Raw genomic sequence first — 27,867 nt, 5'->3', positions numbered from 1 at the left:
CCATCCATGTAACCACCTCTACGACAACACATTAAATACATTAAAATGTTATCTCCAAAGTTTCCTTTCGTGATTTTAAACTCCCCAGCCTTCAGACATGTGAGCAGTAGGTTTCTGTTGTGTAGATGTCAGCCTGAGGTATTTCCTCACAGCAGTCTGAATGGACTAAGAAATACTTTAGACATTCAATAATGAAAAACAGAGAGTGCTTTTTGTCTGTCTCTTCCCCCTTTTCATTCAGCTTTAGGAGGTAAACAGGTACAAACAAGAAACATTTTTTTTTCCAACGTTTGCAATTACTTTTCCTCGTTTACAGTCTGATGTGAGGATTTGCCGTTCCTGTAAGTAGGGAGGTGGCCACTATTATATTCTCAAGTACACAGGAGGTGTCAACGAATACTGTTGAGTGAGTGCGTGAATGAATGGAGGAATAAATGGATTAAAGGCACGAGCGCAGGTGAATTTAGACCTCAGGCAAATACGATAGAGCCTCTGCACCTGTGGATTTGCAGACACGGATAAAAACGCTCTGGAAAAAGAATTCCGTCTGTAATGAACACGGGTAAACTGCATTCCTGGACACTATCCTTACAAATGCCGTATGGAGATGGCTTTAAAGTATTAAGGGAGGATGTGAACAGGTTAAATGCAAGTACTTTATTCACGGGCTTGATACTTGATAGTGATACAAGCGGGGGACTGAACCTACGTCTCGTGGAGTAGGGGAGGGCATGGTAGTGTGTGTGTGTGTGTGTGTGTGTGTTCATATGTGTGTAGAGAGATGCTGGCGGGAATTTCCCCCACTCAGAGGACCCCTCTCATCTGGGAGAAAAATCCTTTGCCCTTTGGCTTTGTATCTTGGGGAAGAGAGCAGGAGACAGACACCTCCTCCTGGGTGCTGGCAAATGTCCTGTCTAAAATGGGGCTCCCAGCGCAAACCGGGAACTTGTCAGGATAAAGGACAACACGGGGCCTGACCTGTCTCTCCCCTCGGCAAGCTAATCGAAGCTTGTGCAATGCTACAAGCACTACTTGCTTGTTGAATAGATGGTTTTGTTATTTCTGTCCCATCTTGACCTCGGATGCCTTTTTCTCCTCAGCATTAATTCTTACACGGCATAGTATTTTGAGCTTCTAACAGTAAGAGTTCTATTTCAGAGTTAAAAACAAACAAACAAAACTGCATGGCCAAGACGTAGCTCAGCGGTAGAGCACATGCTGAGCATGTGCGAGGTCCAGTCTTTGACTTCCCGCACCTAAACCATAGAAATCAAGCCACGAAGTACAGCGCAGGATCCGGGAAGGCTGGCCCTGACTCTTCCTCTTTCATTTCATGAACCAGACTATTAACACAGACAGTCGCCACGGCAGGCTGAAGGAAGCTCAGCAGCCCTCAGACGCGCTGGGTGGTAGAGCACGCTGCCATCACGCCTCAGTCTCCCCAGCCATAAAACATCTCAGTTTTTCCCAAGCCGGCTGCCAATGCCGAGATGCCAGGAAATGCTGGGAAACTGGCCTGCGAGGGTAAACTTCCTAGTTTACAGGAATAAGCTGTGGAGAACAGGCTTTTCCTTCTTAAAGGGTGGTGGAACCCAACACCACACAGAGGCTCCTTGGAGTGGATGAGGATCTGCAGGGGCAGGAACAAAGACCTCACAGACGTCTCCAGTCTGTGGGCACCTTCCTGCCAGAGGTGGGGGACCTCAGCTAGCTCCTCTCGTTTATTTCTGCTGTGTTATTTTTTAATCTTCTGAATTACTAAACCAGATTCTTGCGGGGGGGGGAGGCGGGGAAAAGGCGGGAGGAGAGAAGGAACCACGGACACACAGGTAAATCAGTCAGAAGGAAACTCAGAGAGCCTCTGGCAGGTTTGAGCCTGTTCCCGGAGAAGACAGTAAAACCTCAGTGCTCCATAGACCTACTGGTGTCACCTTTCTCAGTGTCTCAGGGATATTATGAAGGGCCGCACAGCACTCTCAGTTATGGTTCACACTTGTCAACATTTTCCTAGCTTTGCAAGCTAATTTCATGCCAGAGCTGGTCTCAATCCTGTCTGTGTAGGGCTTTTTCTGTAAATAAAGGCCCGTTTCTCTGCCTGGCATGTTGTCTCCTTTCCCTGGTCTCTATCTCTCTCTGTGTGTCTCTGTCTGTGTCTTGTTCTCTCTCTGTCTCTGTCTCTCTGTCCTTTTCACTAACATAAGAACTTTGGTTCCCTCTGGAGGGACTCCATGGCGGGACCTGGCTCTCTAATGAAAGAATTTTGTGACTCAGCTGTCATCTGCCCCCTCTCCCCCACTCCTCACCCTCATTTCTTCCTCACAGGAGTGCTAAAATCCTCACCCTGTGAGCTTGAGAGGGGCGGGTATCTCATTCCTGGAATCATCTGGAATTTTTATGCCCTTTGTTGCTTCACTGCACAATCTGGGGTTGGGGCTGTGGACTGCTCCCATTCCCTGTCTCCCCAACCCCCACCCCCTTTCAGGAACAGGCGCTAGCTCTTCATCTCTCCTTGACAGGACTTGGTTTCGCTGTCTTGCAGACAAAGGTGTTCCGCTGCTGCCTGACACTGTCCACCATGGGGGAGTACAGGCCATTCTGAAGCCCAGTTAGAAACAGCGATAGGTGTAATTCTGCTCCGGGTAGAAGACAGCTTCGTTGCTACGCTGCTGAAACAAGATTTTATGAGCCTGCTGCAGAATCTGAAAAACCCTGCAGTGTCTCCAACACAAACAGCAAAATTCTTCCAGCCCTCAGACACTGGGACTCTTCAGAGAGAAGCGGGGGCTCTCCTCCCCTTTCTGTAAAGGTCTAGGTTGCCTCTCTTTGGAGACCGAGGAACAGTTTCTGTACATGTAGGGTAGGCAGGCCACCATTAGCTTTTCTAAGGAAACACACTCAGATAGCTTGTACAAGCACTGACCATTTCTGGGAGCACATACAAGCGCAAGAAAAAGGAATGGGGGAGCTGTGGACCAGAGTACAAGGGAGGCTTAACTCTCAGTTCCCTTCACAGCAGCTAAGAACTGTTCCCTTTTTGGTCATGTCTACGCATAATGTACATTTTGACATTGTATTAAAATGGTTATTTTATTTTTAAGGGTGTGGACAAGACTGGGAACTGAACTTAGGGCTGAGCTAGGCTGAGAAAGACTTCTAATCATTTACGGTTGTGAGCCTAGCCTTTAATGGCTGAACCATCTCTCCAGCCCCAGACTCCTAATCATTAAAAAAAAAAAAAAAAAAAAAAACTTTTTAAATGTTCAGATAGGGTCTCCCTAAGTTATTCAGGCTAGCCTTGAACTCTCCCTGTAGCCAGCACTAACTTTTCATTCTCATTCTTCCTGCTTCAGCCTCCTGGGCAACTGGGTTTAGAGCCCTGTACCCTCAGGCCTGGCTGATATTGCTCTCCAATCAACAGAGGCACCACGGCTCTATCAATCTTCCTGTTACTCATCTCCCCCAACAAATTCTGCTGGACAAATGTGACCAGAGGTAAAACAGAAATGAAGAAATACTGCTCTGCCCCATGCCAGCAACTAAATGATATCTGATACTGAAAATGAGCAAGAGAGAAATAGCTTAAGATGTGACCTGAAGTGGAAACCATCAGGAGGGCTTTCTGTCTGCCTTCCCTGGACACACCCACTCTCTGTCTGCCCAGACCTAGGGGCATCTTACTATTCTGCCAATATCCCACTCCAGGCTTTAAAAAGAATAAAAAGTAGCTAGCATATTTCTGTCACAATCAGTGAGAAAATATAATAAAGTAAGATGCACAGTTAATAACCATTCATGTTGGGTTTTTTTTCCTTCTGCTTTTCTACATGTTTCTCCATGCACACACACACATAAACAGCTTCTCCTGTTCATTTTGGTTTTGTTTTTTATTAAAATGAACATACAGAGTGCTTTTTAGCTTTCTTTCCCAACTTTTAACTGCCAAAGACAATTCGCTTAGAATAACGACTGTAGATTTATTCTTCCCTTTATGTTCAGTGATCATTCCTTCAGTAGATACATGATACTTCATCATGAATATTGGCCCATGGGATTGGATACTCTTAGACCCATGCTGCATTATGGAGTTATAAATTAAAGTTTTATCTGTGTATCATAAAACATACTGTGGGGGTTTCAGATTCAAGCTTGCTTCCGGAGCTTTATTCTAGTGTCAATATTGCCTCTGTATGGTATTGTTTACTATTGGGCTGCTGAAAAGCATAAAAAGGTAAAGTTTGAAAAAAAAAACATGAAAGTTGTCTTACATACTTAGACTCCCACAGCTGACGCGCTAATGGTGATTCTCTCTGGATGGTTCCACTGTAGACAGCACACCTGAGAAGAGGGCCTTTCTTTTGTTTATAACCACTGTTTCAATGTCCCTTGGTCTTCATGTGGGTTCCCTAGTAAGGGGAGCAGGGGTTGTCTCTGACATGGACTTGGTTGCCTGCTTTTTGATCACTCCCCTCTGGTGGAGCTGCCTCATCTGGCCATAGGAAAAAGGACATGCTCAGTCCTGAAGTGACTTGATAAGCTGGGTTGGGCGAGCGCCCCTTTTTTGGGTTATAGGGGTGGGAAGGAGGGGAAAGAGGGAGGGAGGATCAGAGTGGGAGGAGAGAAAGGAGAGGGCTATGATCAGGATGTAAAGTGAAATAACTACATTTTAAAAATTAAAAAAACCACAACATTGTTGGTAGTCTGGCAAAGTATGTGAACTGGGGAGGCAGAGGTATTCAGATGTCTGTAGGTTCAGGTACAGCCTGGTCTACATAGCAAGTTCCAGGCCAGCCAGGGTTACACAGTGAGGCACTGTCTGCAAACCAAACCAATCCAAAAACCAAACCAACCAACTAACCAAAAACCCAAATACATCCTTGGACCAGCAAGACAGCTTGGGAGATAAAAGCACTTGCTAAATAGGCCCTAAGGCCTCAGTTAGATCCCTGGATCCCATGGTAGCAGAATAAAACAGGTTCCCTAAAGCTCTTCTCTGACCTTCAGATGTGTGCCTTGGCCTGTACATCCCCTCTCTCACAATGCCACACACAATAATAATGAGTAACAATTAAATTTAAAAAAACCAAATCAATCCTTTTCTATTCACAAGAACACCACTGAGAAAAGACCACGGGACCCTCTACAGTGCTGAAGTAGTAGAGGTCCTCACCATATCACACCTGTAGAGGGTCCCTGGCCGCCTATGGGGGTAAAACAGAAAGGTCTCTAGGGACCCTTCTGAATGTATTATTCGGAACATTGATTATGCAATGTGTTCATGTGTCAAAAGTCATTAGACTCTTCTCTTAAGTCTCCGAGAGAAAGTATGCTGGAAAGATAAGGGTCCGTCTATCGTTAGAACATGTGCTTCTCTGCTCTAGTCATGGCAGCAGAGTTCAAAAGCCTTTGGCCGAGCAGCTACTGCACACATTGGACTGTCTGTGGCTTTCTGCGCACCAACCATTTCACTCTAGCAACTAGCCTTGGGCGTGCGCGCTATTCGGTCAATGAAGAGACTGAGGCTCAGTGAGAATGTGCAGCTTCTTCAGAGACCCACCACTAGGAAGTTGCTAAGCCAAGACTAAAACCCGGGTCCTACCTACCCACTCCTGCCAGTCTTGGACCTCCCACGACCCTGTGTGCCTTTGACCTTGCAGCCATCTCTCTGGGGGTCTGCAGGAGAACTCACTTATGGACCCAGAGTCCACGTGTTCAAAGACATAAATGCTTCAGTAGGATAGCAGTCTCTTTGAATACGCTGTAGCATAAGTAGTTTCGTGTGATAAACTGCTCGACACTGCTCAACACTGGTTTACAACAAGACACACAATTTCCGTGATAAAGCAAAATGGCTATGACACAAAAGAAAGAAGGAAAGAAAAAGTGCTTTAAGACTTTCTTGTATATTGCTTCAAGAAAGGGACACGGGCATCATTCAGCAATTACATCACTTCATGGACACAGTCCTTACACAAAGTAAGATAGCTACACAGCAGTCTATGCATTATGGGCTTACTTTGTATTCAGTTTACTGCTGACCATGCAGCATCATGCAGTGTAAGCACAGATCAAAAAAAAAAAAAAAAAAAAAAAAGTCCCATTCAAATAGGTAAATCCACTAAAACACTCTGAGGGACTATATCTAACCAAAATGGTCGGTTATACAGAATTGTAAGCTATTTCACTTTTACTTCTTATGTGCTAAATTTCAACAATTACTACTCTGCTTCAATTCATTCCATATTTTTAAAATCTTTGCTTTAGACGTATTTCCTTTTTTTAAAAAAAAAAATCACTATTGTAATAAGCGCACAAATAAAACCGTCACATTGTAAAGTTTGCATGTTATTATGATCAGTGTACGTGTGTAGGGGTGGGAGGGTCCACTTTGGGGATCTGGTTATGCCTTTTCACTGTGATTTCCATCCCCTAAGCCATCTCTCCAGCCCAAGTTCATTTAACAGAAAAAATACAAAGCTGGAAATGGGGGGAGGGGCACATGCTTGTATTCCCAGCACTCAGGAGGTAGAAGGATCATGATTTCACAGCCAGCCTGGGCTACACAGTGAGTTCCATTCTCTGCTAACCTATGAAGCCAGACCCTATCCACGAAACACAATAACAACCATGAAAACAACAGCATCTCCATGGAAAAAAACCACTGCTCTCACTCATGAATGTAGTTCTAAATGAAGACATGTATTTATGGGCAGGTTTTTTTTGTTTTGTCTTGATTTTTTGAGCCAGGGTCTCTCTATTCAGACAACCCACCTGATAATGTTTAGGAGTTCCTTACTGCTATTCAACAACTTCCACACACAGCTGCAAAAAGAAAGACCCGGCCAGGTTTCCCTTCGGCTGCAGGCGAAAGACAAGGGCAGGCTGAAAGGGCGTGCAGGAAATGTACAAAGTACCTCGATGCTTCCTCTTCACTTTTAGCAGGAAAGAGGAAGCTGAAAGACATTACCAAAAGAAGCCCTCTGAACCTAACATACGGAGCTAACGTAACTGAGAACTCGGCACAAGAATTCATGGGTCTATCAGAAATGCTGGGGACTGAAGTCATCGACGGGAGAAGTATGGTTGAAGAACTAGGGCAGTGACCTCTGGTGTGAGAGGGGAAATGCCCTTTGTGATGAAGGAAAGAATTATTTACATTCTCACCAAGACTACCAACCCCAAATTTTAAATTACTGGAAAACCTAAACTATACTTTGAGGGCTGGAGAAAGGCTCAGTATTATTATGAGCGTACTGTACTTGCCAAGCCCTCCTGCTAAGAGCTCAGTTCCCAGCATGCACCTGTCGGTGCACAGCCATCTGTAAACCCAGTTCTAGGGGATCCAGTAGCTTCTTTTAGCATCTTTGGGCAACAGGCACACACATATGTATGTATGTATGTATATATATAAAACGGAAAACTAAACCTTAAAAAAAACTATTTTGAAAAAACACTGCTAAGATATGCAAAACATTCCTTTCAGTAAATGAGAGAAAGTTCCCAGAAGGGTTTTATTTAAAAAAACAAAACAAAACAAAAAAAAAATACTTTGAATCTTGAGATCAGTGTAAACCAATGAGTGCCGTTATGTGATGGTATAGAAGGAAATGGAGTTGTTTATAGCTCAGAAAGAAGCCTGGCTCATGGTAGGTGATCAGTCAATGGTGGTAATCACAATATAGTGCCATCCAACTGCTGCCTCAGAACAGGAAGAAACGTGGTTAGGTTAGAAGTCTTGGTCACCTATGAACACTGACAGACATCCCTTTCTTGTCACTCTCCTAAGCACTGTGGTTTAAGATCCACGGCTTCTGTCCTCAGGAAGTGGCCCAGGTGGGCCTGGTAAGAACGATGGCTCAGAGGTTAAAAGCACTAGCTGATCTTCCAAAGGACTGGGGGTCAATTCCCAGTACCCACGTGATGGCTCACAGCTATCTGTTAGCTCCGGTTCCTGGGAAACCAATGCCTTCCTCTGGCTTCGTTGGACACCAGGCTACATGCACAGACTACATGGAAACAAAGCACTTATACATACAAAATTTAAAATTAAAACAAAAAAAAAATTTTTTAAAAAGGCATCTTATGTGCTGAGAGGCACAGTGCTATAGGAGAGCATGGTAGGTTACCATGGATCACTGAAGGAACGCCTAACCCAGAGGGTGCTTGGAACCAGGAGAATTCAGTGCTGGTGACATCAAAATTGAGATAGAAAACGATTAAAGGGGTGGAAGGAAGGAGAAGGGGAACGTAAAGATAGAGGAGAAAGCAAATCCATACTCAGGGCCTCTGGGCCCAGGGAACCCACATGGAAAGGCTTCAAAAGGCGTCGTTATGGGAGCTTGCTGAGTTTTTGACAAATCCTCCGTCACCTTGAACGCTGAACCACCACCTGTTTACTCCCCACAGCCTGAAGTTCTCTCATCTGGTGGAAAGCGTGGCATCCCTTACCTTGTACAGCAGTTACTTGAAATTAGACCCAAACAGGAGAAAACTCCCTACAGGGAAGCTTCTCCTTACGAGAGAAACGGTGGCTACCACATTACCCCAGCCCTGCTGTGACAGCACCCCAGCCCGGCCCCACTCCTCTCTCCCAGCTTCATCAAGTGTGCTTCCAGGAGATATTCCCACAATCCTCCCCCTCAGGCCGGTCTTCCTTTTGCTCAAACGTCCCTGATTTGAGAAGTTTTTCTTGCCCTCCCCTGTAAAATCAACATCCTCAATTTTTATCTTCTGTTATTAAGCTTTCTGTTCATAGAGTTTATCATTTCAACGTCTGACATACTTCTAGTTTTTTGTTTGTTTGTTTTTCTATTTGTGCTAGAATATAAGCTCCCTGAGGGTAAAAGGGACGCGTCTGTGTTATTTCCTGTCTTTCTCCGGGGCTTAGAGCCTTGTGTGGAGCACAGCAGATACTTATCAGCTACTGGCTGAGGGCATGAACAAGCTCCCAGCTTGAGCACAGGGCTCATCTTTATCCTCCTTTGATCCCCAGGAGGCAGACACAAAGCTAAGTAGGGGGAGCAGCCCAGACATTTGTTGCACTGTCCAGTCCAATAGCTTTTGACAAATGGTGGCATTCAGCCAGCACAGAAAGGTCAACCTGCCGCATTGTTATTGCTTAGCAGATAAATCCAAGTTGTCGCTAACCACAATGAAAAACAGGTTTTGTGGTCAATTTGGTAGGGAAAAGAGCAAAACTGGTGGTCTGATTTCATTAGCCAGGGAAACTGATTAGCACATTTATCAATTAGTTACAAATAACCACAGCCTTCCTTGACAGTAAAGCCGGGCACAGGCACAGCATGCCAGGACGGCTATTTTGATTTAATGAATGAGGTACACAAAACAATTGAGTGTCCCAGGATTTATGTTTTGTTCTGACACTGAGCTGGGTTCTTTGAGAAAAGGCATTACTGTGGTTAAGTCTTCAGGATGTTCAGTCTACGGATGGTCTAGAAAGGTCCTTGAATCTCCCCTCACATTTTTGTTTCACTATTATACTAGAGGTAAGCAGAAAAAAAAAAAAAGAAAGAAAGAAAAGGTGTGTGTGTGTGTGTGTGTGTGTGTGTGAATTGTTCTTTTTGAAACAGTTAGGATGTTCTGCAACCTGTCCCACAGGCCCAACAACCTTCTCAGACTATCACCTCAAAGCTGATTTGTAGCAAATACATAGCAAGAAGATAAATACATATCATTCCAAAATAGTAATAAAACACAGAGAAAAAAATTCTGGGGGAAGAAAGAAAAAAAAAAGCACTGTTCTTTAAAGGGCTGAATTTAGCAAAGGCAAAAATCCCGTTTATCTGGATTTATCTGACGCTGAACCCCCGTCTCAGCGTCAGCATTCTAAGCATAATTTCAAGCTAAGTGGAAGGAACTGAGGGCGCCCGATGACTCGTATGCAAAGCCTAATGTCCTTTCTGACAGGGCAGACCTCGCAGACTGTAGCTTTCCACTTCCATCCTTCAGGGACGCTGGCTCTATGTTTCTGTAGGTAAAAGGACTGAGCCTTACGGCAACTTGACCACGTCTCCAGAACCATGACGGGGTTTGCCGCTGGGTTCACAGAAAACCGCCCAAATTATTAGCAGAAAGAATACATGTACTGTCTCGACTTAACTTCACAATAAAAGATACTTTGGCTTAGCTCAGCATTATCTTCTCACAAGAACACTGCAACTGCCTCAAACAGAAACTCCCTGCGTTGCCACTCATATGTCCACATAGACCACCATCCCCAACACATGTAAAATCAAAATGTACTCATATCACATAGATGCTCAACATACACTCCATGGGAGAGAATGTGTCTGATACTGTTTCTCGCCATGCAGCCACCATCTTTCTTCTCCTGGTCTTTAGCTGGAAGTGATTTCTCGGAATGTTATACTGCATTTCTCAATCTTCCTTGCAGCTAGGGGCAGCCAAACTCCATGATACACATTCAAAAAAGGAGCGTACCCAGCTGGGCACAGTGCCCTTCAGCCCTTCTGACTACCTGGAATTCTAATTCAGAGACAATCCCTGGACCGTTAGCTGTTAGACTAAGAGATGGCCATGAATGTGTCAGATCAAGAAACACAGACCTCTGGGTCCCACAGACCTCTGTGGAGCTTCATGGCAGAGCTGGACTGCTGACCTGGAGTAACTGGCATTTGTAGGCTTCCCGTGACTGGTAATGGTGCCAAATGCTAAAATTATGCAGAAGCTAAACACGTCAAGCCCTTTATAGTTTCATTCCTGCCACCCATACCGAACCTGTGCATCTTACCCTTTAGGTTTTGGTACTACCACCGTTCCTGTCGTTTTCACTTCTACCTATCTGGTAACCATCTAAGTATTTATGCTTCTCTGCTTCGCTCAATTGTGGCTCCTTTCCACAACCACAAAGATATCCTTATCTTGTTCAGCCGTAACTTTCTACACTCAGCTCGAATGTCACTTCCTCCATGAAGTTTGCCTAAATGTCTCACACTGAATGGCCATTTTCTGCAATCTCAAAAACACCTTTGATCTTAAGTGAAAGCAAATGCAAACTGCACCCAGCACGGTCAGGTATCTGTAGTACCACTCAGTCTCTAGCTGGCAGCATTATCTTGAGAGGTTGTGGGACCTTTGGGAATGTGGCCTAGCTAACAAAAGTGGCTCACTGGAGGTGTGTGGCGATGGCTAGAGATCTCTGCTTCCTGCTCTGCCAGTTTTGGGATCCGTCTACCATTAGCGGTCTGTGGATTGTCTATCTCACTCTACAAAAAAAGCCTCAAAGGGCAGAACCCTACCACATTCTCTGCAGAGCTGTACTTCCTCATACAGTGTTTGGCACACTGTTAATCGACATGCTCTTGCCTTGATGGGATTTTCCTCAATGGAGTGGAGCAAACAGTGATGAGTGCCTCAAAATGCCCGATTAACTCTTCAATCAGCAGGAAGTTGAAGATTAATCATATATTCAGTTTTCTGAAGAAGAACCACAAATTGCAGATGAACCATCCTGACAGCGCCTCTACTTTAAGAAACAATTTGCTGCTTGGATGTTTCAGACCTGAATTTCCTCATCCATAAAAAAGAAGTTGGCCTTAGGTGATCTTTGAGGTCGCTACCATTTCTAAAATTTAATAATCCTGTTGTTGGGTATAAACACTGAGACGTGAATGCGAGAAACTCGCAGTGACTGGGTGGCTCCTCCAGGGACTGGCAACATGACCAGCTTACCTAACTCGCAAATAAATTATTTAGGAGGTATGTCTAATAAAAATTTAAAGTTATCAGATGACTGTGAGTACTCTGGGAGTGCTAACTGTAAGAAAATATTCCTCATTGGTTCCGGCGACACGGCCCTTAAAAGCCCTAGAACTTGCCATTCTTCCTGCTACTGGGCATCTGCAGTTGGTGTTCTTTCTGCCTTGAATATTCTTTTTTTCTGTCCTCGATCGTGACATGAACCTACCCAGACCTTCCACCTTAGGGAAATTTTCAACCACGGCACTGCATTTCCCTGCTCACAGCATTGGCCGTACTTGCCGTTTCTATTTGTGTGACTACTTGATTGACAACTTTATCCAAATTCTCCGTCAGGAAACACTCTTGGTTTTGCTCAGCATTATGTTCATGTCATCAGCAGTGAGTTGATGGTCAAGGAACACTAAGTGATCTACAAGGGCTGCTGAGGGGAGGCAAAAACACGCCAAGTGTTTTCCTGTGGGAAAAGGCAGGTTGCAAACAAGCAGAATGTCAAGTAAATCCAATTGGCTAAAAGTTCTCCATGAATAGACGGAAGAAGGTAGGGGACAATAAGGTCATAATGACCACTCTGTGGTGACAATGGAAGTGTAGTTTCTGAATGAGCAAAGTATGACAAAAGGAGGCAGGAATATGACTGAAAAAAGTTCTGGGGAGGGCTCAGAGGCAAATTTTCACATGAAAGTTATTTATGTCCTAAGCACTTCTGTGGCTGGCCCTTTCTGAATATAACCTGAGCTATAAAAATAACACATGACAACACGTGGCCATCCCCGAAGCAAAGCAAGTGAAGACAGAGTCAGCCTGGTTCTCAGTAGAAAGAAGGGCACGGTTAGATGACAAAAACAGAGATACTGAATTTGACTCTCACTTTTATCCAAAATGATTTTTTTTTTGGTTGTTGTTGCAGGATATTTGATCACACTGTGAATGCCAATATTGTGCTATTCACTAGAAAAGCCTGTTTCTAGTTGTGGTGTGGCTCAGCCCTAGCACACACCTTTTAATCCAAGAGATTTCTGCTTGAATATTGTAAACAGGATTAAATAACGTCAACCATGGGACAAGAGGTGGAACAACCAACCAGTTCAGAGGAAGTGAACATAGGATTATGAAGAAAAAAAAAACCGGAGAGGGAAGAAGAAGTCAGGAGGATGGATAGAGAGATGCACAGGAAGTAGAAGGGTTTTTGAGACAGCATGAAGGAGAGGGATTCCTTCTGGGATGTAGACTGAGAAGGACAGCCATCTGGGTCCTTTCTCTGACTCTCTGAGCCAGCAGGCTTTCACCCAAGCATCTCCCGAGTCTTTCTTGGTAAAATGGAAAGATTACGATTTTTTAAAATAACATTTGGCATTCCAATGTGTGGCATGACCACATGGACAGAGAAATCACACCAGCTGCAGAAAAACTGAGAAGCCATAAGATTTGATAAGACACCTGGAAATCCTCAAGGAGAGAGTTAAATAATATTAAAAGAAAAAAAAAACTTTCCCACTTTAAAAATGGGAAATATCATAACACAGGACATGAAAACCCTGCATAGTGCTCCTTTAGAGGCTTGAAACCTAGAAGCAGAAAATGAAAAGATAAATGACTTAACTGGGATTGACATAATACATATTCAGGATTTCTATGGGCAGCTGAGTTAAGGCCTGAAAAGGCTGATTCAGTAATTACACATTCATAAGAACTTGTGGCTATTATGGGGATACCTGTACAAATTAAGACTAACAATTTTCCAGCATATGTCTCTACTAAAATGAGATAGTTTTTTTCCATAGTACAACACAAAGCATATTATAGGTCTACCACACAGTCCTACAGGATGAGTAGTTATAGAAAGATCTAATGACACTTTAAAAGATATGCTTAATAAACAGGGGTAATAAAGACCCTCAGAGATAGATTACACAGTGCTTTATTAACTTTAAACATTGTGTGAATAGCTGTGAAGAGTCATTGGATAGTAGAGAAAAAAATGCTGAATTAAATCAGCCTGAATATTTTAAACATGTGTTGACCTCAGAATGGAAACCAGGATATGTGATACGTTGGAGAAGAGATTTGTCTTTTTTCCACAGGAAAAGAAAAGCTGTGGACACCATCAAAATTGATAAAGATTAGATACGAACAGGAGAGAGCTCCTGAATAAGAAGAGGCTATAGTTCATCAGACAGCTTGGTCATTCAGTCCAGACTAACTTACAAAGACTAACAAATGCCTTTCATTTGACCAGGCATGAAGAAATAAAAACAAAAAGCACACTTGGTTAGAGACAGCAAAGCGAATGGGTGGTGGAGGACTAAGTGGTTTGGAGTTGAAAAGTTAGAGATGGCTGAATTCTCCTTTATGGAGAATTTCTATCATGCTCCAGTTTATGGAGCATGATAGAAAAAGGTTCCCATACTGCTATAAAAGGCCTGCATGCCCCCCTCCCCCCAAAGTTTTCCTGCAGAGTATGATGCTGGAAAAACATTCACGCTACAGAGAAGTTATTCATGAACCCAGGACACAGGGATGAACAGTCCTTCTCCTTCTCTGTGAAAGCTGACTCCATGGCTCCCTGCTCTTTAGCTCACTTTGGTTTGGGGACAGGGCTCTGGGCAGCTGCAGACTCTGCAACCAAAAGCACCAGGGCAGAGCCTCCTGCAGCTGTACCTCCCAGAATGTGGGCTTTGTTTCCTCCGATAACTGCTCTTGGTGAGCACTCGAGGTCACAGAAACATAGACATACGACCAGCCTGTCTTCTGCTCTTACCCATGGGTACAGTCACTGGAAGAGAGAAATCCATGCCCAAGAGAGCGCATCCTCTTCTCTTGAGATTCTACTTGGTGAGGACTTGCTAATGGTAATCATCTTTATAATTTGATGGAAAATAAGTCACACATGCCCAGGAAGAAAAGCCTCCAAAACCAGCCAGCCAATCAACCAATAACTTTATTTAGACAACTCAGAGGAATCCTCTAGAGAGGGCATTTTAGTTTTTATGAAGGCCATCTTGGGACACACAGGATAAATGCGGCTATCTCAAGTTTCTAAGTGTCTTACTTGATTCCCGAATGCATCCAATTCACATTCTCTGTGACCCAGATATGTCCTTGACCATGTGTGAATTCCAAGGACTTGGCTTGCAGAGCCTGACCCTTAAGACTCTGGTCCCAGTCAGGAGTCTGATGGAATTAAAGTATCCTCCGAAATAAATCCACAGGACAAGAATAGCACTTTAATCTATCCTGATTAAATGTCCTCCCTTCAAAGTCAGTTAGACTCTAGAATATGAACATGGGGATGTGAGTTCAAGAATAAATGAAATAAATGAAACTCAGAATTGGATTAAAAATTAGAATTGAGAAACTAAAGAAAACATCAGTATGTGGATCAGTACTGCCTCACCAGAAACACCATCAACCACAGCAACTATGGTCTATAGAACAAGATCCACAGAGCAAATGGAAGTAAGTATATGACATTCAACCTAGAAGAACAAGCTTGCACTTGCGTCAGTGTAGGTGCTGTGCAATTAAAGGCCCCAAGGAGTCAGGCCACTTGACTTCAAGCCTCACTCCTCATCTTAGTTAGGGTTCTATTGCTGTGAAGAGACCATGACCATGCCTTGGACACCATGACCAAGGCAACTCTTATAAAGGCAAATATTTATATGGGGGCTGGCTTACAGTTTCAGAGGTTTAGTCCACTATCATCATAGCAGGAAGCATGGTAGCATGCAGGCAGACGTGATGCTTGAGGGACCAAGAGTTCTACATCTTGATCCCAAGGCAGTCAGGAGGAGATACTATCTCCCACCCTGGGCGGAGCCTCAGCATAGGAGACCTCAAAACCCATCTATTACTTTCTCCAACAAGGCCACACCTCCTTCAATAAGACCACACCTCTTCATAGTGTCACTTCCTATGGCCAAGCACATGAATCTATGGAGGAGGGGGAGCACCACGTTCCTCTTCCCCATTTCTGCCATAATTTCCACAATTAAAAGTTTTCCTAGCGCTAGAAAGAAAATAAGACACCAGCCCTCCAGTGCTATCTCCAATCCTCAAGTCTCTCCTGAACAGAGATGGAGGCAGTTAGACAGCGTTTGAATTCTCAGCTCACCAGCTGTTACTACCCTGGTTATCACATCTTTCGAAGAATTATTTATCTAGTCAACGGTGATGACCGTAATGTTAAGGAGAACTGAGTGGCAAACATAGGAAAAATGTTGATCCTGGAAAAAGTATGCAATTTAGTTGTTGTGGGGTTAATAATAATTAATAATAACAGTGACTTAGGGCAGAAAGAGTGACTAGATTATGGTTCATCCCTTACTCTTCTATGGTGAAAAGACCCAGAAGAAAGCACTTGACGGGGGGCTTGTTTGAGTCTATGGCAGGGAGCCTGGCCTTAGAGCAGAAGAAGAGGATTTACTCCTGATCCATGATAGGCATCCTCAGTGACCCACATCCCCCAACAAGGCCACACCTCCTAGTCTTTCCCAAGCAGTTCCATCAGCCAACTGAGAACCAAGCATTCAAATATAGGAGGAGCCTATAGGGGTCATTCTCACGCAAACCATCACAGCTATGGTTCACCAGAGCGGGAAATGTACGGTAGCAGGAACTTAAAGCGTCTAATCGCATCCCATCCACAGTCAAGAGCAGGAGAAACAAACATGTATATGTTAACCCGTGCTTAGCTCACTTTCTCCTCTTTTACACAATCTAGGACCCAAATTCAGAAAATAGTGCCGTACACTTTTGGGCCAGGGCTTCCAGCATCGATTAATTCTCCACAGACATGCCCAAGGCTAATCTGATCTAGGCAATGTTTCACCTGGACTCCCTTTTAAGGGTTGCTCTTGGGTCAAGCTGATCATTAAAACTAGCCATCACATGTGGCCACCAAGGTATAATATGATTTAAAGAGTGGGGGGGGGGGCGGGATTCTGACCACAGGTGAAAGGAAAATGTCAACATGAATACACCTGGACGCTCGCTAGCTATCCCACCCCTCACACTGTCCCCCATCTCTCTGATTAAGGCTTCCCCGGATATAGAGTGGGAACAGCAATCAGATTTTGAGCCCATTCGAATTACAGCCGATTAAGATCAAAAGATTGTGTCATGAAATGTAATGAAATGCTGTTGTGAGATGATATGTGAGAAATACCATCAACCCCACAGCTGTGGACACGCAAACCCACCTCATCTGACCCCAGTGCCATTCCAGCTACTTACTTCCAGCAACAGTCCCAAGACACACTCACTGCTTGGCTCAGCGGCAGATTCTTAAAATAGAATGGGTCCACGTTAACCCACTCACTTCAAATATTAGAATGGAAAGAGAAGAACGGCAATGAATCCAGCACTTTCCAGGGCTTGGCTACCACAGCCAAGGCTGGCTCAACCAATCCATGAATATTAATCTTTCTGGACTCCAAACAGACTGAACATTTTAGTTTGGAGTTCACCTCTGTGTTAGCGCTAACGAATACTTGGGCTCTCTGCGGATTTCATGGCTAAAGACTTGAGTGGACGGGCATAAGAAGTAGAAGGCTGGACCAAGCGAGGAGCCAGCCTCGTGGGGTGACTCCAGAGAGGCACCCAGTGCACAAACTCACCGGTAAATGATGCCTTTCTCGTGGAGGAACATGAGTGCGGAAATGATCTCCGCAGCGTAGAAGCGTGCTCGGGCTTCATCGAATCGGCGGGACTTTTGAATGTGGAACATCAGGTCACCTCCATTCACAAACTCCATGACGAAGAACAGACGATCCTAAATGAAGCATGTGGGGATTGATTAGCCTATTGTTTGTTCATCAGCATTATGCTCCCTTGAAGGGATAGATATTCCCGGAAGTATTGAGACTGCTGTCTGGGAGCAAAGGTTGGCCCTGTGTGGGGTCAGGTCCATGGTCTCTTAGGGAAGAGCGGCCTGGAAATCTCCTGTAGGTGTTTCTACACAGCCTTAACTTTCTCCACCAGTAACCATAGGGAAAAGCATCAAGAGACCTTGGGCCTCATTCCAGTCGCACCCATGAACAATTGTGTAAGTCGAGAGAGGGTGGGCGTCAAGTCCTCTGGCAAAATCTTCAGCGGAGCACACAGGGTTAATCATAGAGTAAAGGACACTGGGGAGCGTGCTTCACCCATCACAGAGGAGCAGAAAACAAAGAAATCGCATCCTAGAACTCAGCCAAATGGAAGCCTGATCGACAGTCTCTGGTGGAAAGTCCCCTAGTCCACCACAAGACCAGGAATTAGCAGAGGACTTAAAGCACACGGGAGGCTGTCACCTGCTGTGACTGTCACCACGGAGGGAAAACGCCTCCTAACAAAGCCACCACCGCTCACGCCAAAGACTCTGGATGGTAAGACTGCTTACTGACAGGAAGGTCCACCCAGCAAGCAGTTTTTCTGAGACGCATAGTGTAAAAGGCTTGCACCTAGGGACCGCCAACGGAAGTGAATTTTCTCACTCCCTTCTCTGATCACTGAATGGGGTCCTGGGGATTCAACAAAGAGGCTCACAGACATAAAGCAGATCTGGCTCCGCCTTAGAAAGACTGGTGCAAGGAACATGGCTTCTTACAACATAAGCAGTGAATCTAAACCTTCTGGTAGGGCTGTGAAGGAAGTGGCTCAGGAAGAGGGACACCTGACACCTGCATGAGGGTGAGGGAGTGCCTGAGCAAGAGACTTGTGAGTCAAGGTCAGCAGGTGAATGCCATGCTTCAAAGTCAGTGAGAACGTGGGGGTGGGGTCACTGTGTGCCAAACTGGAGTTTTATCAAAAGATGTATGCGAGCAAGAACCTGCCTTTACTTGGAGTTTGAAATGCTACACACATACACACACACACACTCACACACACACACACACACACACACACACACACACTCAGCTAGAAGCATGAACTTATTAGGAACAAAACCAAAATGGCAAAGTTCATAAAAAAAAAAAAAAAGAAAGAAAGAAAAGAAAGAAACTACCACCAACAACTCAACTCTCCAGGTTGACCCATAGCCCAAGGGAAGACTATACAAACATAGCAAGGCCTGTGACTAAGCTATGGGCTGTCATTTGAGTTCGAGTGGCAAAAGGAGAGGCAGATTTGGGCGGATGGGTTCAGATGAGTAACAGCCATCCTATATTCCATGGGCAGGAGTCTGGTGGGTGGGGCACATTAGCAAAGAGGATTAGGTGCAGGGTTAACTAACGCTCCAGGGACAGCTACCAAAGCAACGCACATGCAGGAAGTTGTTATACTAACACAGGACTCATCTGGAGGGCTAGGCCCAGGGGTGTGAGGAAGACGAGGTTGGAAAAGCCACCTGAATAAGGGGCGCAGCTTCGCGCTATTTGCCTTCCTCGTGGATGCGGCTCGCAGCCAGCTACTTGAGTTCTAGTTGCTCTGAACATCCCATTACCAGAATTTAGTCCGCAGGTAAGTGGCCATCCTGAGGCCGCTGTAAGCTAGCGTCCCTGGCAAGAGTTTCCAAGGCAGCTGTGGTCATCAAAAAATAAGGGCATTCAGAAGGAACCCTCTTCCACACACAATATCTTTTTCATATACAAAATCTAAAAGGCCAGACCCTGTGCTAAATTGTGGGTGTGAGGGTAGGACATGCTGCCTTCAGGTTTTTCTCTTTCTCCTCCATCCTGGCTCCACCTATAGCCCCAGTTTGGGGCAGATATCAACCTACAGAATCTGACCCTTTCTCCTTTGCTGAATCTGGAGGGAGGCAGGATCTTTAGATTTAAAACTAGGGATGTTTTGTTCAGTGTTCATGCTTCTTTCCGTCCAGAGTCCCACTTCTTTTATAGGCCTGGCACCAATGTAGAATACACAGGGTACCATTCACAGCCCCTGGGATGCTATCAGGGAGAAGAAAAAAAAAAAGCAAGACTGAGAAGAGGCAACCGGAGGATGAAATGAAGACAAGATCTACCCTATGAAAGACCCCAAGTCACATGACAAGGTAAAACACTAAAATTATGTTTATCAACCAGCAACATGTTTTCTTCTTCTTCTTCTTCTTCTTCTTCTTCTTCTTCTTCTTCTTCTTCTTCTTCTTCTTCTTCTTCTTCTTCTTCTTCCTCCTCCTCCAACATGTTTTCTTCTTCTTCTTCTTCTTCTTCTTCTTCTTCTTCTTCTTCTTCTTCTTCTTCTTCTTCTTCCTCCTCCTCCTCCTCCTCCTCCTCCTCCTCCTCCTCCTCCTCCTCCTCCTCCTCAGACCTAAGCTTGTATGAACCCTATTCTAAAATGTCTGCTAAAGAGAGGGAGAAGGTTCCACTGCAGTGATCCCAAGATTGTCATTGCAGAGGAGGAAACAAATCACAGAAGCTTCCAGTGTTTACAGAGAGACCTATTTATTGTTAGTATAGTGTGTGGGGAGGGTGTAAGATGAGAGATAGAACATCATCAGAAACAAAATTTTATTGAGCACTGCACCCCATGGCAAGGGCTCAGGACGTAGAATCTGCTGCTGCTGCTGCTAGTGGCTCCAGTGAAGACATTTTCAGCCCAGAAAAGCACATGGAAGCACAGAATGCTTTCCGCTATAGCTAGAGAAAAGCCAGATAAGCCCCACGCAGCGACAGACATCAGCTTTAGGTTTCGGGGTCTGAACAGCATCTCTTTCTGCTTCCTGGGAGAGCTCTTAACGGTTTCTAAAGTCTCATGGTCTTCCTGCACTTTTCTTACTGTGATTTGAAAGAGGGAAGAGAAGATATTGGAAAACATGTGATTTGAAAAGGTATCACAGAAGCATCGCCCAGGCAGTGGGAATCAGAAAGTGGCTGCAGAAACTCCATACTGTGGTTTCTCTTACTGAGGTCATTGATAACTACCCCTTCTCTCAAGGCTTTCCCACTGCATCACACTTATAAGAATGGCTTCCTGAGCCAGAGCCAACTGGCTGTGGGTTTTATCTCAGGAGCTGCAAGGGTTAAAGAGCAGGGTACCTCCTGAAGTTCTGAAACCATCTTCCTTTCTTTAAGGGTGTGAATAAGAATGACCATTTACTAGGCACACTCAGACCTCCAGGCCCTGGGCAGGGCCTGTGCATCCTGAATCAGATGTGCGCCTACACCTGCTGGCAGATATGTAGACAGAACGTACCAGCCAGGGTGATAAGGGTGGCACAGTGGCCTAACAGGGTCCTGGGAAAGGAGAGATAACAGCCTGGAGGCTAGGGTGGGATTTTGGGGAAACTTCTTGAGAAGAGCTGACATCGTGCTCCCCGCCCGCACCCTCAGTTTAGAAAGTAAAAACAAACAAACATACAAAAACAAAACAACAAACAAACAAACAAACAAACAAATCACACAGGCCAGGCTAGAGAGGGACAGAAAGAGGATGGGTAGCCATGACACACAGTGGCCGGGACTGGTTCTTGCAGAGCACAGCTTTCTAAGTGTTGAAGCTGCCGACTGCAGAGCCCTCTGTGCCCAGGCTGCTAGGCTTTTGATCAACCAAGAGGCAAATTCTGGAAGGTGTTTGACCCCATCCTACGTCACCCACAACTGACAACTGCAGGGTCTTCCGTTTCTACCAATAAACTCACCTACTGCATCAGAATTTTAAACCCAGTGTCTGGGATGAGCTAGGTGACAGCCGTGGGATATGGTTTGAAAAGACCCCGGTGAGCGCTGGGACATGTCACGTATATAATAAAACATCAGTAACAAACCAAACCACCCCAGAGAAATCTTATTCCTTTGGAATGAACTGCATCAATCTCCAAGAAGCCTTACATGGGGTGAAAAATCTCACCAGAGAAGAGACTTGGATGTGAGGTTCTGACAGGAGGCGGAAGATAACCTCTTGCCTACAACTCTTGTCTAGGTTGTCCAAGAACTAGTCCCTACGGTGACTTGCCCAATACACTGAACCATAAAAGGAGATGAATCTTTTTTGGGGGAAATTCCACATTACTAGGGAGGGACAGTGTGATGGATTTAGGTGGTTGTGAGTCACTTCTAGGTCAAGGAGGGCTCTGCTATCTCACCCCGGCAGCCAGAGGATCCTTCCTGTCCTTGAAATCTGTATACACACCCTGTTTGGGATTTCTAGCATCCAGCTTCCCAGAAGCTGAGCCTGAGCCTCTGTGGAGTGCTGCCTGTGACTCTGTTCTTTTACTGTAGATTTGCCCTGACCTGTGTGGTACAAAACCCAAGGTCCGGGAGACGGGTTGAGCTTCAGTTCCAAAGCCAAGCCCTTTGTCTATCCCGAGTGCTTCTCTCTTGTCTCTGATTCAACTAACCACAAACGCAGGGGATGATGAACACCCGAGGGAATAAAGCAACTCACAAATCCCTTTGTCCCACGCCCTGTATTAGTTACAGGCACAGAGTTCAGGGAGCTGGTGCAGGGCAATAATGAAATTCCTGTCGTCATCTGCCCTGGTTCCATTAACCCACTGAAGGCTGAGACAGCTTCCGCCTCGGCTCTCTGGCAACAGGAGATACACATATACCCTGAACGGGAGACACTTCTCAAAGTTCTCATTATGGGTTGGTCCCAGGTGCTGACAGCTAGATTAGGCAAAGCCAGGCTGCGTGGTCGAGCTCCACTAAGACAGGATGTATGACAAAATGAGTCCTTGATCGTAAGGAGACTGTGGAGGACACGTTTAGGGGGCTATCTGTTCAGGGTAGTAACACTCTGCTCAAAGACAGCTCTGGGGCCGTGCAGGCAACTGCCACACCTCCAGCAGGTAACTGGAACAAGCCTATGTTTCTAGATTCTCTTTCCCAGAACATTCAAACTGGGGTGAGGAGTTTTAATTCAGTCTGAGCTGTGAGTAAGAACCAAGGGGATATGAGTGGGGGAGCCGAGGCTGCCTCTGTGCCACCACATGGAAGTCCTCAGTAGGACAGAGTGTTGCAAACCTGGATGGATGGATGGATGATGGATGGATGATGATGAATGGAGGGAGGAGGGATGAGTAAATGGATGGATGGAAGGATGGATGGATTGATCAACATATGGGTCAATGCAAGGTAAAGAATGGAGCAGGAAATATAGAGCGTAGCAGAAATATGAGGCAAGGGAGAGTGGGATTAGAAGGACATCACTAGGGTTCATCATGTATTTTCAGTTTTAGATCCCTCTGGGAGGGCTGGACAGTCAACTCCTAGCCTCAGGTACCACGGTGCCTCTTGTATTTGTGGATCTTTATCTTTGGTTCTTTTCCTCTATAGCCTTGGGCAGGTTTTCTGTTGCTTCCAGAAAATATTTAAGTAGAACACATGTAAGTTTTTTAAGGAGCAAGAAGCTTCCTGATTTAAAATCTAAGACAAAATGCCTATAGCAACACTGATCACAAAAAGGATCAACAGAAGCAAAGAGCCTCAGTACCAGGGGCTTTCAAAAGAATCCTAACCAATAGAACCTAATAGCAGATGGTAAATCTAAATCCAGGAAACACTGTGCCCAGTGCCAAGTTCTTGGTGCCACTAATAGAAACACTGCCTAGTGGTAACACCTGAGCTGTGGACCCAGAATTCTCAGGATGCATGGGCAGCTTCCGGTATACTTTATTCTCTCCCCCTCCTTTTCTCTTTCTCTCATTTCCTTTCTTTCAACTCACCTTGTAAAATGGGGATGGCAAGATGACTAAACTCAAGGTTCACAAGAATTAGCTATGTCAAGCCAAAAGTTTTTTTTTAACAGTATTTGGCCTACAGGAAGTGCTTAAAATGGGATAGCAACTATTATCCTTATCACCCCACTTCCATAACTATCCCCGCTACAGCTTCAGCCACCGTGGCCCCACGGTTAGAACTACATCCCAGCCAACATCTATCTATACATTAAATGAAACACACACAGATGCTAACACACATAAACACAGGGAACACACACACACACACATACAGACACACATACACAGACACATACATACACACAGACCCACACAGATATGTAGACCTATATATACACACATACAGACACAGACATATACAAAGAGACACAGATACACAGACATATACACACAGAGATAGACACACATATACATACACACAGAGATACAAACACACAGAGACAGACAGACAGACAGACAGACAGACACACACACACACACACACACAGAGGCATGTGCAAACTGATAAAAGCTGCAATGTCTCCCTAACCACCAATGTAGCACAAGAATACAGAGCACCGTAGCGGGATGCAGCAGCTCATGTGTATAACCTGAGCTCTTGGGAGGCAGGAGAATCAGGAATTCAAGGCTAGCCCTGACCACACAGCTAAGGCAAGGCCAACCCAAAGTCTAGCAGGTCCAACGAGATGAAAGCTCCCCACCTCCATCCCCCAAGCCCAGCTGTTGAAGTAGAGAAGCATTTCCTAATGCCACACGGCAATGACCTTGATCAGGTAAAGACTTCATTCTAGGAAGTATTAAGGAGTCCCAAAGCTGGGTTGATAACCGAAAAGATACCAACCAAGCACACAGTTCCATTCAGTTTCCTAATTTTCTAACACTGGATGAGGATTCTGATTCTCAGCTTTATGGACTTTAAAACATTGTTACCTCAAAACAAATGCTCTGCCCTGGAGAAGGCAATGTGCTATTAAACACTTTGCATCTCGTCCTTTCCCCCTTCTAGGACATTTACTCACTCCGATAACCACACCAAGAGTGATTTTTCTCTGTTCAAAACTAGACTACACAATCCTTTTGATTTACAAATACGTTTCATTTGCAGATAATGTTGTTTTGGGAATGAAATGTTTTGAGTAAGGAACAGTCACGGCATATTGGCCACAGTGAAGATGGAGGAAAAAAAATTCAAAGAATAGCAATTACATTTATGGTTATGAATAATTTAGATAGTGATTCAAGAACTGGGAGAGCTATCTACACTCATCAAATTCAAAGAGCTGCTGGGGAGTGTTTCCGTATGAATAACAAACACCATACTGAAAGCAGCAGAGTGCTATAAAGAGCTGTGGGCAAGGAAGCAGTCTCTGGGAACAGATAGGAGCATGCTGAAAGTCTCCCGAGGCGCACTGCTTCATTGTTTTTCACTGACCAAGTCATCTACTGGGTGAGAAGAGAGACAGAGTTCACATCAACAGGAAGCAGTTATTGACGTCAAAGAGGTCACGGTGGAAAGCACCCTTGTCAGGAAATCTGATTGCACCATGGCCGAACTGGAAACCACTTGAATTTAACCACATTAAGAATGATTGCAAAGGCTTTACAGAAGAAACAGTGAGATGGAGTCTCATGGCTTTGTTGGGGTTTTGTTGCTGTTGTTTGTTTGGTTTTCATCATCCTGCACACCCTATAAGAGGCCAGGAGTTGATTCAATCACCTATCAAAACTGGGGTCAAGGTACAGCTTACCTGGAAAGCGTAAGGCCCCTCTCCTGTCCCCTGCTGCATCTGGTCTTCCTAAGTTTCCAATGCCTCCCATGTGGGGTCCAGGACTTGGGTAGCTGGACTTAGTGGTCAGCTCCCTCACTCACTCAGCCATCTTGCTGGCCCAGATACACTGTTATAAGGACAATCGGGAGCACTTTGATTTCTCTGTTAGACATAGTCCTCTAGCTCGTGTGACTAGATCACTGTGACGGTCACACAGGGCCAGTTTTGAGCCACGGCAGTTTTCTTGAGGAACACCTGGCCATAACTCAAAGGCACCTCTGACACCTAGCGAGTTGGTACCAAGGATGCTGCTGGCCTCCAGGGCATAGGACAGCCCCCTGAGAGAGGCCTATCCCACCATGTGTTAAAAGGGGGCCCACGACATGGCGCTGTAGCAACGTGTGGATTTTATTTCTGCTTCACTGAAGATGGTAACAGTTCACCAGCCCTGAGGTGGGTCATGTGATAGGGCTGATGTTCTGAGCAATGTGGAGAGGAACTTTCTCTGCAGATCTGCCCTCTATAAAGCCCAGATAAAGAGGAGCTAATCAGGTGAATGTCAGGCCCGAGTTCCACGGGCTTCCGGGAGAGAAATTTAACCAGGCTGCGGGCCAGCTTTGCCTTATAGGCTGTTTTGATTGTGTCTAACTCGCCCTAAGCAGCTTTCCCCATCGGTAGACGGATGTTGGTACAGAAGTTGTGGACAGCACTCATCCCTGCTTCGAGTTTCCTCAGAGGATACCAAAGACACCATGGTTCCGTGTTCCGCAAAAGAGGGTAGGAATCGTCAGAGCAGCGAAATGCCTGGGCGGCTCCCCAAGGAGCACTGCAAAGAAATGGAAAACTATGGATGGGTGGAAGGGAAGGTGGCCAAATAGCCCTCCTGTTTGGATGGGGAATTACACTGTACGACGTTGTAATGTCATAAGCGAAGTGAATGAGGATGAAGTGAAGAGACCCTGGGAAGAGTTCCAACACTCCCTTCACAGCCCCTGGGAGATAAATGATGACAGAGCCGCATCGGGTAGGGAGGAGTCCACAAAACAGTGGGCTCTTCGGCGGAATGAGTGTCCTGCAGGCTGGAAGCCTCCCACAGAACAGAAGCAAGGAACACCATGGGTGGCCCTACAGGGAGGAAGAAGGCATCCTGATCTCTCCAGAACAGAGGACTATAGCAGTGAGACAGGGCCAGGGCAATACTGACAGACAGTAGAAATCGGGAAAGGGAGCCTTAGAGAAGAGAAATTCGATGGGTCTGGATGGCTCATGAGGTTATTTGGAAGTGGGCAGGGAGGTAGACAAAAAGTTTCTGTGGCCTGAGCAGGTGGTGTCAGGGCGTGAAAAACACAAACATCCAGGTGGGCAGGGAAGCACGCCAGGACTGCCACTCATTCCATTCTGCCTCCTGATATGGGCCTGTTGATCAACAGAGCAGCAATCACCAGCCAGGGCCAATGTGAGGCCTGAATGAACCCTTCCTAATAATTTTCAGCAGACCCCAAATTCACTCCACCCTACACAGAAATAAAGGTGCATTCGTCATGCAAATAGAGCTTCAATACCAGCCCACTACACTCCCTTCCAAGCAGGAGGCTCTACTGAGTCTGAGCAAAGTGAAAATCCCAGAATAGCCTCCCATGGATGACTGGTCACCTGCTGGGTCTACCCACACAGGACAGCTTCAGGCCTCTAGCTTCCTTAAAGCAGCTACATGAAGGCAGAGCCCGCTCTTCTTTGTCTCCTGCTGTGTTCTCAGGGCTGAAATCCAGGCTTCATATCAGAGACATTCCATATTCATGCGCTGAATGAATAAATGCTTCCCGGCCTTCTGCTGCAAGCTAAGCTTTGCAACAAGGCTGTTTTTATTCATGAGGGGCACTGGCTATTTCTGGGGCCCAGGAGAAACAGACATAACCTAGTTCTAACCAGTGATGAAGTATTTACAAGAAAACCAAGTATTTCAAGACCAGAACACATTAGGTACAGCCCATGGTTTCTGCCCAAGAAGGTCGGGTCTTTACAGGGTGGGGTCAACTCACTCCAGCTACAGAGGTAGCGTCAGACCTTGCTTGGACAACCATGCCAATCAAGGCGGGAGCCCACTCAACCTCCAGGGGCCACCTGCAGGCACGGCAGTGTTAGTTGGTTAGGCTCTTACAGCTACCCTGGTTTTGCAGAAAGCCTGACACATAGGTCAGAGCTTCCCCCAGGATCCAGAGTTCAAGGTCAACTATTACTGCCACCGTGGTGTAAGAACCATCCTTGTTACATGAGCTCGACCTCCCACTGTCACTTCACATGTGCCACACTTCCGTTAGCACAAGAGGAAGGACTGATGGCTTCTCACCAAACTACCCCCTTTCAGCTCCGAAGCCAGGCTTGGCACTGGAACTTCCAAGGGCACTGTTGAAGAAAGAGGACTGGGAACTTGACTCACTGTGGTAAGCAAAAGCCATGACTAAGCAATCACCAGCTCCAACACTTCCAGTCACTGTGAGCACACGTGGCTGGGGCTAACCCTGGTACAGACGGGGGACATCACGGGAAATGCCACACAGCATCTTCCCGGATGCGAAGGTACAGGGGCTGCTCATCCTCTAGGTTGTCAGTGATGGTGATAGCTATAGACAAACCAGTCATAGGTAAATAACCCCAAGACGATGGTTTTAAACTCCAGTCACACCAAGTGACCTATTCAGAGACAGGGGCACAGGGACAGCTCGACATTCTGACTCTTTCTCCTCCCCCCACCTT

At 45.6% G+C, this 27,867-nt stretch overlaps 1 protein-coding gene across 1 annotated transcript in view; it reads right to left on the bottom strand.

Moving 5' to 3' along the window:
• The window catches only part of Prkch (protein kinase C eta), a 198,001-nt gene that overhangs the window by 43,923 nt on the left and 126,211 nt on the right, over positions 1-27,867 (bottom strand). The window contains exon 10 of the mRNA XM_060387646.1: positions 17,355-17,509. Coding sequence (XP_060243629.1) covers positions 17,355-17,509 — 155 coding nt within the window. The remainder of the gene's footprint in view (positions 1-17,354; positions 17,510-27,867) is intronic.

This window comes from Meriones unguiculatus, chromosome 7 (assembly GCF_030254825.1).
Source record: "Meriones unguiculatus strain TT.TT164.6M chromosome 7, Bangor_MerUng_6.1, whole genome shotgun sequence".
Lineage (NCBI taxonomy): Eukaryota > Metazoa > Chordata > Mammalia > Rodentia > Muridae > Meriones > Meriones unguiculatus.
The sequence above is the reverse complement of the archived record's forward strand: the minus strand, read 5'-3'. Positions and strand labels throughout refer to the sequence as shown.